The sequence below is a fragment of the Cinclus cinclus genome, chromosome 15 (genome assembly GCF_963662255.1).
Source record: "Cinclus cinclus chromosome 15, bCinCin1.1, whole genome shotgun sequence".
NCBI classification, from domain to species: domain Eukaryota; kingdom Metazoa; phylum Chordata; class Aves; order Passeriformes; family Cinclidae; genus Cinclus; species Cinclus cinclus.
This window is the reverse complement of record NC_085060.1, coordinates 6,165,364-6,178,997: the sequence shown is the minus strand read 5'-3', so window position 1 is coordinate 6,178,997 and position 13,634 is coordinate 6,165,364. Positions and strand designations below refer to the sequence as shown.

The window sequence follows — 13,634 nt, the reverse complement described above, 5'->3', positions numbered from 1 at the left end:
GAGAACCAAACTTCTTACTGTAAAACTTGAAAACAATTCTTATACCATGCATAAGCAAAAGTGAAAAAGTGAGACATCAGTATATTTTAATTCTGATATTGACTACACCATGTAGTCTAAATCCCTTTATGCAAAGAGCTTTTTTAAATAGACAGATTTAGATAATTTGCATCACAATATCAATATTTATTTTCTTGAACAAGTGAAGAAGAATCAATTTAGAACACTTCATGTTTCTTCCCTTCGAAATAACACCTTTGCTGACCGCATCCCTTCTCACACACCAGCTGCTTTTGGTCTACTTTTGAGCTATTAAAAAAGTACATCAAATTAACATTGTGTCACAAAACAAAACCTGATCCTTCTTGAATACCTCTACAGTTGTAAAAAAATAACAAAAAATATTCAAGAAAGAGTTAGTACTTCAGGTGATGATTTCTAATTTATAGTTCTTCTACCCCTTCAAGTATGTTAAGCAATTCAATAAATCTGTGGAAAATACAAATCTGGAAATTCTAAAGTCTGAAGTTATGGCATTGGGAGACAAAACACCTAAAGATTAATTTAGCTAAATAAGCTTTCTAAAAAAGCTTAAAAATAAGCTTTCTAAAAGGGCCTCACTGAGTATGGAAAACAAAGTAAACCTTATCAATAAAAAGAAAATTTCTACATCAAAACTTCTGATACTTTGACAGGTCCATGTAGCATTTCATGGTGAGGTGTGAGTGCAGCCCACAGGGGCCAAGGAGTGAACTGTTTCAGCAGCTGCAGCATCACCTGGGCAGGAGAAGCTTCACTGTGGACTGCAGACATTAACCTGAGCATCTCCAACACTCAGCTGCTGAAGCCCATGCCACTGCAGACCAGATCTTGGCACACCTACTGATTATCTCAAATACTGTTTTGCTATCTCATCACTGCCTCTAAAAAAAGCCCTTAATTTTCACTGTACACACACTCTTTAAAGAACTGCATTGTAAAAGAAAGGTTTGCTGCAGAAGTGATTTGAGACACAAACGTCTTAAAAATTAAAAGCACAGTATGCTGAGGTTGCCCAGGAGTGGCCAATCTATAATTTGTCTCCACTTTTAAGACTGTGTTTGGTTTTCTTCCCCCCCCCCCCCCCCCCCCCCATTTCTTTAACAGACAAAAACCTTACATTAGACCTTACACATCTACCTTAAGTAACCAGGAAAAATAATATATACACAGTCCTCTAGTCCTAAGGAACCTCAGCATTAACACTGACTTTCACGAGCATTAGAAATTCTTTAGCCACAGGCATTGTTGACTGAAATGTTTTATTATCTGGGGTATTTTAAGTCTCATAAATATTTTATACAACCTGATAAAGAGCAGTGAAATTTCTACTAAACTGGCATTAACTAGCTCACAGTATCAATTATTAAATGATGACAAGACAAATGATTTAAAAGGGCATTTAAGGAAACTGCCTGCTTGGCAGCGGATTCAGGGTATGACAATGCCAGCTATTAAGAATATAAGCTGGTAACCATGTCAAGCAATTTTAGCCATAGAAAAGCAGCAAAGTGCTTATTTAGTGAACCTTACTTTTGTCTTCAAAGCAGAAGTTCCTATATTCAACTTGGCTGCAGTGGGGAACACTGAGCAGACCATATGTGCATAATAAATTTAGAGAGAAAAGTAATATAAATTACTGTAACAAACAGTACCTAGCTCATTTTAAAATATGAAAGGCCTGAAGACAGCCTGTTATAAAATTACAGGATATATAAAACTGCACTTGAGACTAATGGGCAGTATTCTAACATCTCAGTCACTTACAAAGAACCAAATGCTGTATTAAAATTTAACTGAACTACTGTTTCATTACAAGAAGGACTGCAATATCCAAATTCACACATGGGAAGATTATTTGGATTTCATAGTTGAAACAAAGCTTCATTCAATTTACAAGTACCAACTCTTACCTGTCAAAGTCTGATCTCAGGTTTCTGTATTGCACCTGGCATGACACAACTAACATGTGAAACAGTACAAGCAATGCTAGTACAACAGAAACATGAATGCAGAGCTTGACAGCTAAAAAAGACCTTTCAAGGTAATCCTTAAAAGTTGCATTTTGGTCAGAAAAATGTAAGTAAATCAGCTTTTTCAAGTCAGAATTTAAAAAAAAAAAGCGCCAGACACACTCCCTGCAGCCATGAGTACTGGCTCTTTTACTCTTCTGTGACTCCCTAGCCTGCAGCAATAGCAGCACCCTCCTGCTTATTAAACTAATTCCATTTTATGCCGCAGGAATTTATCTTCAGAAACTAAATACAACAAACCAGTGAAACCTTTATGTCTAAATATTGACCATTTACATTTTCATATAAAACTAGTAAAACAGTAAAAAGCCCTCAGGTAATTGTTTAGCCCCTCTGAACAGAAAGATGGTAACTGGATTGTGGATTTTCAGCAAGTCTTACAGTGATAAAAGAACAGAGGAAGTAACTACCCAAGCAAGAACATAAAGGCTCCAGAAACCATATTTCATAGCTTATCCAAAGCAGCAAAGGTTCTTAGCTGGTACATATTTAGATTTTGAGGTAAATGAAAGGCAGTTCAGGTGTCTTTAAGCACATTTCACATCTGAAACTGCATTGAGTCCTTTTGCACTGAGATGTTAAAACCTTCATGCTGGAAGTTTTTTTGCACACCACAACCTTGCCCCTCAGTGCAGCAGAAGAAATTGCTAATGAAAAATCAAACCAGGTAAAAACCTAAGAAATCAAACTCAAAGCAGATTAATGAAACAAGCAGGTTTCATATCTATGAATTTATAGCCTAGCACATGCTGGGAAAAGTCATTGCTTCCAACAGGAGCAACTTGAAATCTCCTTATAAGAAGTTGCACCACCAATAAATTTCACAAAGCATTCTTCTAACACAGAAAAGCCAAATTTATATAAGCATTAATAGGAAAAGAAAGAATCAATCAGAAAACACATTAATCAACACTTCATCTTACCATTACAAAGATTCAAGGAAGAATTTATTTTAACATTGGGTAGAATATAACCAAGTAACAAAAAGAAAAATTGTATTAACTGAAAACATACCTCCTCTTGTGGAATATTTTTATCATTTTCAGCTTCAATTCTCACTCTTACAACGCCAGATTTGTCCACTATCTCCTGAATCAGTTTTCCATTTTTTCCTATTACTTTTCCTACAGAAAGAGCATACAGAACATTCCACTTTTATGGTCTTCCCCCAAACCTGAGAGTATTGCTGTACTCTAATTAGACAGGACTATTTACATACCAGTGCAAGAACTTGTCCAAAATACCATAATCCTCTACAACAAAGACTTGGCTAACAAGCCACAAATTGAAATGTCCACATATGCCTGTGGTGTTAACTCATAAAACTCATTGATCCCACAAATACTCAAGACCTTGACTGTTTATTTGGCTTTACTTCGGTACGTTTAAAATAACTTCAGTCAATTATGAACATTTCTGTTTGCATTTAAAATATCCAGTCAAAACAAACAAAAATCCTTTTACAGTGCCATAACATTTGCTGTAACTATTTCTGGTGTAAGCAGAACTTAACCCATTTACAAAATTTTAGTTGATCAAATACTATCAAAGATACTGTTTGAGGCAGATGTAAAATTCTGTAAAACTGAGGTTTTTAGGCATTTTTGCCAGCAGTTTATAATTCGCTAAAAAGTCAAAGATAAAAATGGAAATAAATTATATTCCAATGCCAGTAATGCAGACATATATCTTCTGAAAGAGACATTCTAGTGTGAGACAAGGAAAATGAAAATTTAGTTCTCTCCAATCTCAGCAAAAAAATGTGCTGTCTGCAAACTGGCAGAAAAACTAAGCTGCTTGGGACATGATGAGGGAGTGCCACATCCTTCAATCACAGTTTTTAAGAAAAACTTAGGAGTGATGTCAAGATGTTTTCTGCATGTATGAAAATGAAGTATTTTTATTTAACAACTACTGGAAAACTTAAAACACAATCTGTTTTTTATTGGTACATCACTAAAATAGAGGTAAAAAGCCCCAAGAGCCTAACTGCTACTGTTTGTCTGATACAATTAATCCGTGAAGAAGAAATTAAACATCACTTTTAGTCACAACAGACTCCTATTGCTCCTATCACTCAAAATTTTCATTTTTGTGTTTCAACTTTTCTGACACTAATATTTGCAAAAAACAATATAAAATAGGGCCAGTAAGTTCCTTCTCAGTGACAAAGGCTGTTCTGAGTGTTAAAAATTACTTCTGAGCATTTTATCTGAGTATTTTATTTCATTACATATTACTGACAAATTGAACAGTACCTTACTAATAAATGTAAAAAAGCCTTGGTAGTGATTTAATAAAGTAAATCAAACAAAACCCCCAAAACCTCCACAACTTACACCAGTTATTCCAATCCAAGATTTTGTGAGGATTTGACAACACACACACACACAAATATTTTCAAATAAAAAATATCCATACAGTCTTAAAAAAAGATAACATATTGGGTGGGTTTTTAGTGTGTGTGGATTTTTTTTGCTGAGTTTGAGTTTTTAAAAATATAATTAAATAGAAAAAGGTGGTTGTTTACATTCTCTTTAGATTAAAAAAAACAAAACAACAAACCAGGATATATATAGATCTAAAAAAGCCTTCTGCATTTTTAAAGCAAATTACTAGGAATTTTAAAAGCCAAACTATTAAACATAGCTTATTTCAGACATAACAGTGTTCAGCCAAAGATGTATTCTAAATGATCCAGGCCAAGAATTAAGAGTAGAAATGAAAACCTGACAAAATTAAATTGCTAAATTCTAAAGAGAAACAGACTTTAAGACCTCAGATTAAAATCATGATGGCAGTTTCTAATTTTCACTTATTGCCAGCAAAACCAGGAGGGAATAGGGAAGGGAAAACAACAGCTTTTAACTAGTTCCAGAGCTGAGCTGCCACATTTCTTAGTACTTGTCCCACTGCAGAATTTCACACTGCTTCAACACCAGCTTTCATACACTCCCTGACAAACCTCGTAAAGCTTTTGCTTTTAGGACTATGTTATACCATAGAGTATTTTCTGTGCTCTTTCCTTATCTACTGAGTGAAATCACATATTTGTATTTTGCTTTGTAGCATAAAAAGCTCATTAAAAGATTTCTCCAAATACACAAGGGCTGCATGTGTTCTTAAGGCCTTTTTTAGTGTTTGGCAATGGAAGTATTTTAGATTTTCTTTATCACTGTTACCTAATTTATCCCACAGTGCTGCTTTTAAACATACTGTAAAAGACCAGGGGAAAAAAGACAAATTTAAGTCAAAGAAATTATTCAAGGTATACTAGGAAAATATGACACTGCAGATTCATCTCTTGTATAGCTGAACTAATCTCTGGACATGTATGGGGGAAGTAATTAATTTCTCTGGCTCAGTCCAGAAATTATTCTGCCTTGTACTTCAACATCAGCACATTGCTTCTAGCTCAGTGCAGTTCTCAGAAGGCATTTATCATTACTGCCATGGAGGCAGCTCCCAGAACTAACATACCTACTAAATTCCTTGGGACTTGTATGACATCTTCAGCAAATTCAAGGTAACTTCTTGCCTTTTTCACCGCATCTTGATCCTACAAGAGGAAGATGTGCAAGAAACAAGATTAATTTCCCCAAGGTTTTTGTTTGCTCGTTTCTTTCAGGTATTTTCTGAAGTGATGAAGAAGGGAACTTACCTCTCCATAAATATGGAATGTACAAGTATCTTCATCAAGATCAATGGCAGTCACTCCAGGGACTTTTCTGGCTTGCTGAATATTAGCACCATGAGTGCCAATGGCCAAACCCATTAGGTCTTCACGTACTACAAACTGTTCGTGGAACCGGGATGCAAGTTGCCTAGAACTCTGAAGAAAAATCTAATGTCAGCTCACTTTGATTGTCTCTCCAGTACACTGGAGAGAGAAATAAACATAAATTTCAAGCCTATTTTTCAATCAGATGCTTAGCCTACTTTTTATTTAATCAATCCCTTTACCACACTTATTTTAGCTTCAAAAACACCAAGGAGTCTCCTTCAGAAATCTTTTCAATATTAACATAAAACTGGCCTCTAGCTGTGTTGACACCTCTACTCTGAACTACTCTTTAATAGCCACAGCTATCAGGCGTTACTAGGTAAGACAGCACTCATATGGTAGTAAAACAGTGGTAATTATTAAAGCAAACCTTTTATCTCTGAGAATAAAAAAGGCACCAATTTCAACAGGTGGGTGAAACTGTAGTAACTCAACAACTGACACAAAATTGTATATAAAACAGAGCAACTCTGGATATCTATTTCACTTTAAAAAAAATTAAGAATCCGTGCCCATGCATGACAACACAAAAAATTGTTTGAATTCAGAAAACAAATATGTTCAGAATTTCATCCAAGAATCACACATCTACCAGGACAGAAGGGTCATACTGAGCACTCACAAGCATGAGCATAACAGAACACAGGAAAGGAACAATAGTTCAGTGCACTGTGGGAAGGTAAGAGAATTTCCAACTGTGATAATCTATTAAGACAGAAGTGTTTTGCAAGGAAGAAATAAGATAAAAGCCAAGATATATAATCCTGTCCATGTTTCAGCATTGCAATCAAAGCTGTAGCCTCTGTCAAGGCATACATATGCACACTTCAAATTAGCAGTTTAATGTCAGCAAAATAAGACCCTACAGATGTTGAGAAAACACCAAGCAATTGCCCTCAAGAATCCCTATACTGTTCCAGCTAAACTGGTACTGCTTTCTGACCTGCTCCTGCTTAAAGCTGTTGGTAAATATCGTGTGCTAAATCACTGTTTCAAAGAACTGGTTACAGTAGATAGTGGTGTAAGTACCCATGAGTTATGAAATACTTCAGATACTCTGAGGGTGCTATCAAGCACTTCAGTAGCTACATTACAGACAACTTGGAAAGCAAAAGTTATTTTTAATTGTTCACACTTCTACATTTTAACAGATAATCCAAATGCAGATTTACGAGTGGACATCTTTTATAGACAGCCAAATAAAAAGAACAGGATGAGCAAGACAGTTGTTAATTATCTCTGACATGTGGAAAAGATGAAGATACATCATCACTGAGGACCCTGGCTCTCACAGTCAAACCAGAGTTTTACTGCCTGCACTAATACATCGTTAGCTCTTCTGCAAATGATTAGAAAGTATGTTCTCTTTAAACACCACAAATTCTGTATTCTATTTCCCTCCAATACATTAACAAGAAACACCTATGCAAGTAATGTATTAAAACTGAATTGTACCTACAGTAAAATACAAATGAGAATGCAAAACACTTGCAAATTCAGGCTTTTTAGTATGTGAAAGACACCCAAAACAGCTAAGTCACACCCACTGGGAAAGAATGTAAACAAAAGATAATCGACTGTTTTACTTGCTGCTCTAAAAGCCACGTTTGAGAAGTAGAGCCATGCAAGTCAAGAATGTAATACACGAAGGAGAAGGTACAACAAATAGGAAGAAAAAACTCCATTGAACAAAAGAAGCAGGTCTAGTGATAACGACTGAGAAAACAAAATAGGTAAAACTACTAGAAGAAAAGAAGTGGCAGACGTTAAAAGTTCAGTGACTATGAGACACATACAAAGGTTTATTTGATGAAAATGGTGAACTGCTATTAATAATGCAGTAATGCCCAAAGTGTTCACTAAGTATTTTTTCTGAAGATGGACACATGCAATCTGTTGCTATGTCAGTGTCTCAGCAGCAATCACGAGTATAATTTTTATTATCTAAAGCTCTTCTTTTCAGCTTTGGATGAAACTGATTTTGTATTTATTCTAACTACAAGAAACACAAATGCCAAAATTAAAAATACCAGCCAACTTCGGTCACACTAATTTGAACTTCCTATACTTATCTCCCAACTTTTATTTAAGTACTGCTTAGGTAGAAACTGAAGTTCAACAATGGTCTTCCAGTGAAAACCAAATCGAGTTTGAGACCTTCATAGCAGCACAAAGGCTCAGTGTTACAAAGACAAGAAGAATCCAAGATTAGTTTGGGAAAGGAATCAATGACAACAGCTGTTGGTGCATGCATTTGTGGGGGCATGTAAAGAGAATTAACTCTAAAGAGGCTGTTGTTCTTTCCACCTCCAAAATAATACTTTGCACTTCAAGAGGTAAACCACCCACACAACTGTCAGTTCTGGAGGATAAAGAAGAATGATTACTGAAGAGCTATAGTGGGGTGCTCAGTAAGGAACACCAATGAGGAAAAAATGGTCCATCCTTCATCGTGAAAAAAAAATCAAAACCCAAAAAACTTGGATCTCACCTCTGACACACAGAAATCAAGATACTAAAGAGAGAACAACAGAAACGAGCACTTCTTGTAAAAGTGAGTATAGCCACTGGATACAGGAGACCTGAACATGACTTCATCCCCCTTCAAACAGATGAATCTCCTGGGAAGGGGGAATGAAACCTCACTCTGCAAAAACACTGCTGGTATACACCTGTGTCAAACTGAGTTACACTAGTTTAAGTGGTACCTCTGGTTCTTGACAGGGAATCCAAAAAGTTTTCAGAAATATTGCTGCTACTTTTTTCTAATTTGCAGATAGGAGAAAAACCATGAAGAAATGTTAATTGTGATGTATAAAGAACCCCTTATTTCCTAGCCTACTCTTTCTATTTTCTTTTTTTTCTTCTACACATGGACAAGTATGACTCAAGCTTCTTGCCAGTCAACACCCACTCCCCAGTCACAGGAGTATCAGAAGCTGTATCTGCTGTAAGATTATTTCCTAACATTTTATCTATACACAAACCTATCCCTTCATACATTTTACCAACATCAGTTTTCACCCCTTCCATCTCATTTTCACTATCTTATTTTGCTAGATCTAGTTCTAGTCCTAGCGCTATCATGACATTCACTCTCAAATATTTCTAAAGTTACCTAATGTATGTCATTATTTGTGCAATGACAGCTATTTTACTCTTCAAAATATGAAATAAACACATTTATAAGCATATCTACAAATCTGTATTTAATCCTCCACAAAATCCTGCTGATAAAAATGAGTCTTTGAAAGAGCAGACCCTATAACTGTAAACATCTTTGTTGGATGACACTTTCATCTGCCTTTTTTACCCCCTAGACTATTATCAGTACATCATTACTTTCACCTCAATGCAAGTCCTACCAGCTAAGAAACACACAAGGGGTTTTTTTGTTATCTGTTTCACTCAAATTACTTCAGGGAAAGCAACCAACATACCTCCAGCTGTTTGCTGGCTTCTTCATTTCTCAGTATCAGGGACAACTTGGTGCGAAGACTCCGAAAGTGCATATCAATCAGCATGTTCGCCCGCTTTGTGGTTACATCGTTGATTGACTGAATTATTAATAAACAGAACAGTGCTTTACACATGGACTCTGGAAACAAACCACTGCCAATGAATGGTACAGTAAAACACTTGTACTTACCAAAATAATAAGCTGGTGGTTTTCAGAATCATACGTTACAGAAAAAGCTCCAACTGCCTTTTTGAAGTCCTTATGCGCAGATTCTTTGGCACACCTAGGAATAAAAAAGTAACAAATTTGAAAGTAGTAACCACTGCATTTATGCTTAACAGCCAAAAAGAGTAATTCCTTAATACAAAGAATGCAAATAAAGATTTCCAAGCTCTCCCTTTCAAATCGGGTGTTATTTTATTCCCTTATAATTTATTTTACTCATTTTTCTTTCATTTGTTTTCACATGAGTAGGGCAAGAAATATTTCAGAAATCTTGCATATCTGTGAAATGACAAGTTAAACAAAACTGCATTAAAAAGCTATATAATCATGATAATCAAGAAGTTCGACATTTCAAACACATCAAGAACCATTAAAACATATTATTTCATTTTAACCTCTGCAGCATTCTAATGACCTTATGTTCATCTCATGCTGTGCTTGACTCCTCCAGGTTTCCTGTGTCCACTCACCACTAAGTGAACTTGTGTATACTGTAACACTAGCTTCAGGAAGCTTTAGTCTAACCTGAATTTATAACTCATTCCACACTGAAGCAATAACATGCATCTCAAGGAAAGCAGAAAGAGACCTGAAGGTAAACAAGGGGAGTCAGTAACAATCTGACTTTTAGAGCTGTATCTATATGACAACAACATGCCCCTGGTCCAGGAGAAAGCTAGCCAGCTTTGTATCATGCTCTGGAAGTTTCACTGCTGTTCAACTACTACCAGAGCCAGCATCAAATAATAAAAGTTGACCAAGAATGGATTCAGATTAACCTGTGCACATCACTGAACAGCTCTAAGAAAAAAAAAAATCTTAATCTGCACCACACACAAACCTTAAAATTTTGAAGAAAGTGTTTCTTCCTCCAGGACTACACTGCAATTCAAAAATAATCTTTTCTATTTTTGAAGTATGACCGTATCAATATTTGTATTTTTTACATTCTGATATTTCAAAAAGTTAATTTAGAGTGGTAAGAAGCCTCTTTATTCCTCTTGTCTCAGGCTTAAGTTACCCACATTCTGAAACAAGTTATAAAGAAACGCTTGTACTTACATTTGCCTTAAATCTTCAGGAACTGCCAGTTTGATTTTATGAAAAGTATCTTTTGTTGCGGGTTTATTGGGGTTCACAGATCTCAAACGCTCAATTGTGACAATTTCGTTGTATGTAGCATCACAGGCTGCATATTCTATTACGTAGAACTGATATAAAAATAATAAAATCATCCAAGCCACATATTTTATGACATGAGTGAGCATTACACCATTAAGGAAAAGGTACTTTTGTTAACTGCACAAGTCAAACTTGACTTCTCAGGTTGAGGTTAATGGTAATTGCAACTGTCCTAATCAAGAAACTCTTAAAAATGAAGAGAGATTAGCTCAAACCACAGTGCACATCAATATATAAACAGAAAAGAAAGAAAAAAGTATAAGTAAATATAAAAAATATATATATATGTATATATGCATACTCCTACCTCACCCTTTATCATTCTCACTTTAGCCAACCACCAACAGCAGGGTTCTTTTTCATTTGCCCTGGAATAAACCTGAACAAAATACATACATTATATTCTTAAAAGACATCACAACAGCTGACAATATATAATATGATCAGGAACTCTATAGGAACAAAATCCAGCAAAACATGTTAGTACATAAAGCCTCTGAGCACAACACAAAAAGCATGTAACAGCAAGACTGTATAGATAAAAAATTATAAACAATACAGTGCCCAATCTACTGGCATTAGCTTGCATGCAGTCAAAATAGAAAATTCAGACTTTTATGTCTGTTAATATTTTATCAACAATATTTCTAATTGTGTGCAGATCTGATGAGGTCATACCAGTGGGTGAGGTCACACATCTACACTTCTTTAGCACATACATGCTATCAGCTACATCCACATTACAGAAGTTTTGCTATTTTCTGATCTTTCAAATGAAAAACTTCCAGAGCATGCAAGCAAAATGCTAATCTTGAAAGTTCAATTTATTTAAATTAATTATAAAAATAAGTGTTACAAATCTATAAAATAAGGAGGTTTTAGGAATGTGCTGCTTTAAAGTCAATCTCTTTGCATATAGACATAAGTATTTACATATAGACACTTAAAATGCAAATTATCTGATTCAGCTGGAAGCTTTGGTAATAGAGACATTATTACCTCACAGCTTAAGAACTACAGTTCATTACCTGTTTCTGAATTAATCCAGTCCTAAAAAGGACTGATCTATAAACAATGCAACACTAATCCTGTTTGTAAATCAGCATATTTGTAACTCAGCATGGAGGTCATGGTACATGGAATTTCACATGGCCTTGTGTGGTGCATGGAATTTGCATGGTTTACTACTGTCAGACTCTGGGTTTGGTGATGTGTCTGACACTGTTTTATGCAATACTTAGAATCAAAAGAGGTGACATCACTTAACATGGAAGCAAACCTTCCAGTGGCTTGGATGCCATTTTTCACACCAAGTTCTCTCACTTCTCAAGACAAGAGCTGTTAATGGAGCATACACACCTCTACTTCATCGCTTTCATTTATGTCTTTATTATAACCTGCAGGTGGTGGGAACCTCACATCATGGAATGGGATTTGTCTCTCTGGTTGCCAGCTACAAACAAAAACACAGTGAACTGTCTAAACATTTCATCTTCTTTGTAAACAGAAATCAAACATTTTTAATCCATTAATTTTACAAATTCTGTGGAGCTTTTATGCATATGTGAATTCAAGGTAATGTGATCCAATGTATGCATAATTAAAAAAACCCATCTAAATGACCATTAAGCATCTTAAATGAAACCTGATGTCACCTGCAGTCTTTTGAACCTTCCAGTAGAAGTTCCTCCTCTATTTACAGGTATGGTTTTTAACCCCAATATTAAAAATACAGACTAAAAACCATTTCGTAACACATCTGAACACTTCCTTCTAAACAAGCCTGTATCATCATCTTTGGTTCTACTATGGGTTATGAAAATTATATCAGGATCCAGTCTGAATACAGTTTTAATCTTCAGTTTCTTTAATGGAGACTGGATAAATTTAGTTTCCAGATCAGAAAATTGGTATTCATCACTTATCTAGGTAGCAAATTTTGTAATAATGTAATCTAAAACTAAGGCAAGACATTGACATGAGAGAGTCAGTAATGGGACAGCTATTGACTTACCCAAATATGGGTTGTCATCACATAATTTCAGTAACAACATGATTATCATCCCAAGAAAACCCATGCTACTATGGTTTTGCACTTGAAAGTATTTAAACTATTAAAAGCACTTATATAGAAATGTCACAAAATATTAGATACTTTAAAACATGCCAGCAGCAAGTTCAGTGTATCTAATATACACTACTCTCCAGTAGGCCATATTTATGTCAATCAAGGTTGATACTCTGCCACTTACAGGTACAACACCAGCAATGCACTTACTTGTTTTCAAATGAAACTGTTAATGAATCTTCATGCACGTCCTTTACAAATGCCTGTGAAAGAAACAAACAAAGTATAATTATGGTATGCTTATGGACACTTTCAAAACTAATTTTAAGCCTGTAAAACACCTCTTTTTCCCAAATATCAATGAATCTCACAATAAAATTATGTTTTAAAGTCAGCCTCTTTAATTTTGCAATGGACTTATATAAACACATCCTGAAAGCTGAGAACCTCCTTGGGTTCATGACTGCCAGTGCATTGATACACAAACAGAATGCCTCCTCAGCTATGAAGACATTATTTCTACATTTTAGATGCAACAGGAAAGGTTAGCAGGAAATGACAAGATAGTTCAAGAGTTTAAAACGTTTTATTTTATAATCACTCTTAATGCACAGATAGACAAAGAAATTAAACATCAGTATTCCTCAAAAAACAAATGAAACCAAAGGCCACAAAACCTCTAAGTCCTGTCGCTCCTCTCTTTACCTCCAAGTACATTTGAACATTACATTAGCAAAACTCATCTATATCAATTTCAGCAGAATCTTTCCCATATTTACTTAACCACACTGTCCATAATGCACAAACTTTAGCACCTCCCTTCCCTTTTTTCCTGGGCAATGG

At 35.3% G+C, this 13,634-nt stretch overlaps 1 protein-coding gene across 5 annotated transcripts in view; it reads right to left on the bottom strand.

The window, feature by feature from the left end:
- The window catches only part of FMR1 (fragile X messenger ribonucleoprotein 1), a 31,178-nt gene that overhangs the window by 9,931 nt on the left and 7,613 nt on the right, over positions 1-13,634 (bottom strand). For all 5 annotated transcript variants that reach the window (XM_062502692.1, XM_062502689.1, XM_062502691.1 and 2 more), the window contains exons 2-10: positions 13,002-13,054; positions 12,083-12,176; positions 11,031-11,102; positions 10,604-10,752; positions 9,506-9,599; positions 9,297-9,413; positions 5,734-5,904; positions 5,553-5,631; positions 3,087-3,196 (exon numbers count right to left, since the gene is read on the bottom strand). In XM_062502692.1, the coding sequence (XP_062358676.1) occupies positions 3,087-3,196; positions 5,553-5,631; positions 5,734-5,904; positions 9,297-9,413; positions 9,506-9,599; positions 10,604-10,752; positions 11,031-11,102; positions 12,083-12,176; positions 13,002-13,054 (939 nt within the window). The remainder of the gene's footprint in view (positions 1-3,086; positions 3,197-5,552; positions 5,632-5,733; positions 5,905-9,296; positions 9,414-9,505; positions 9,600-10,603; positions 10,753-11,030; positions 11,103-12,082; positions 12,177-13,001; positions 13,055-13,634) is intronic.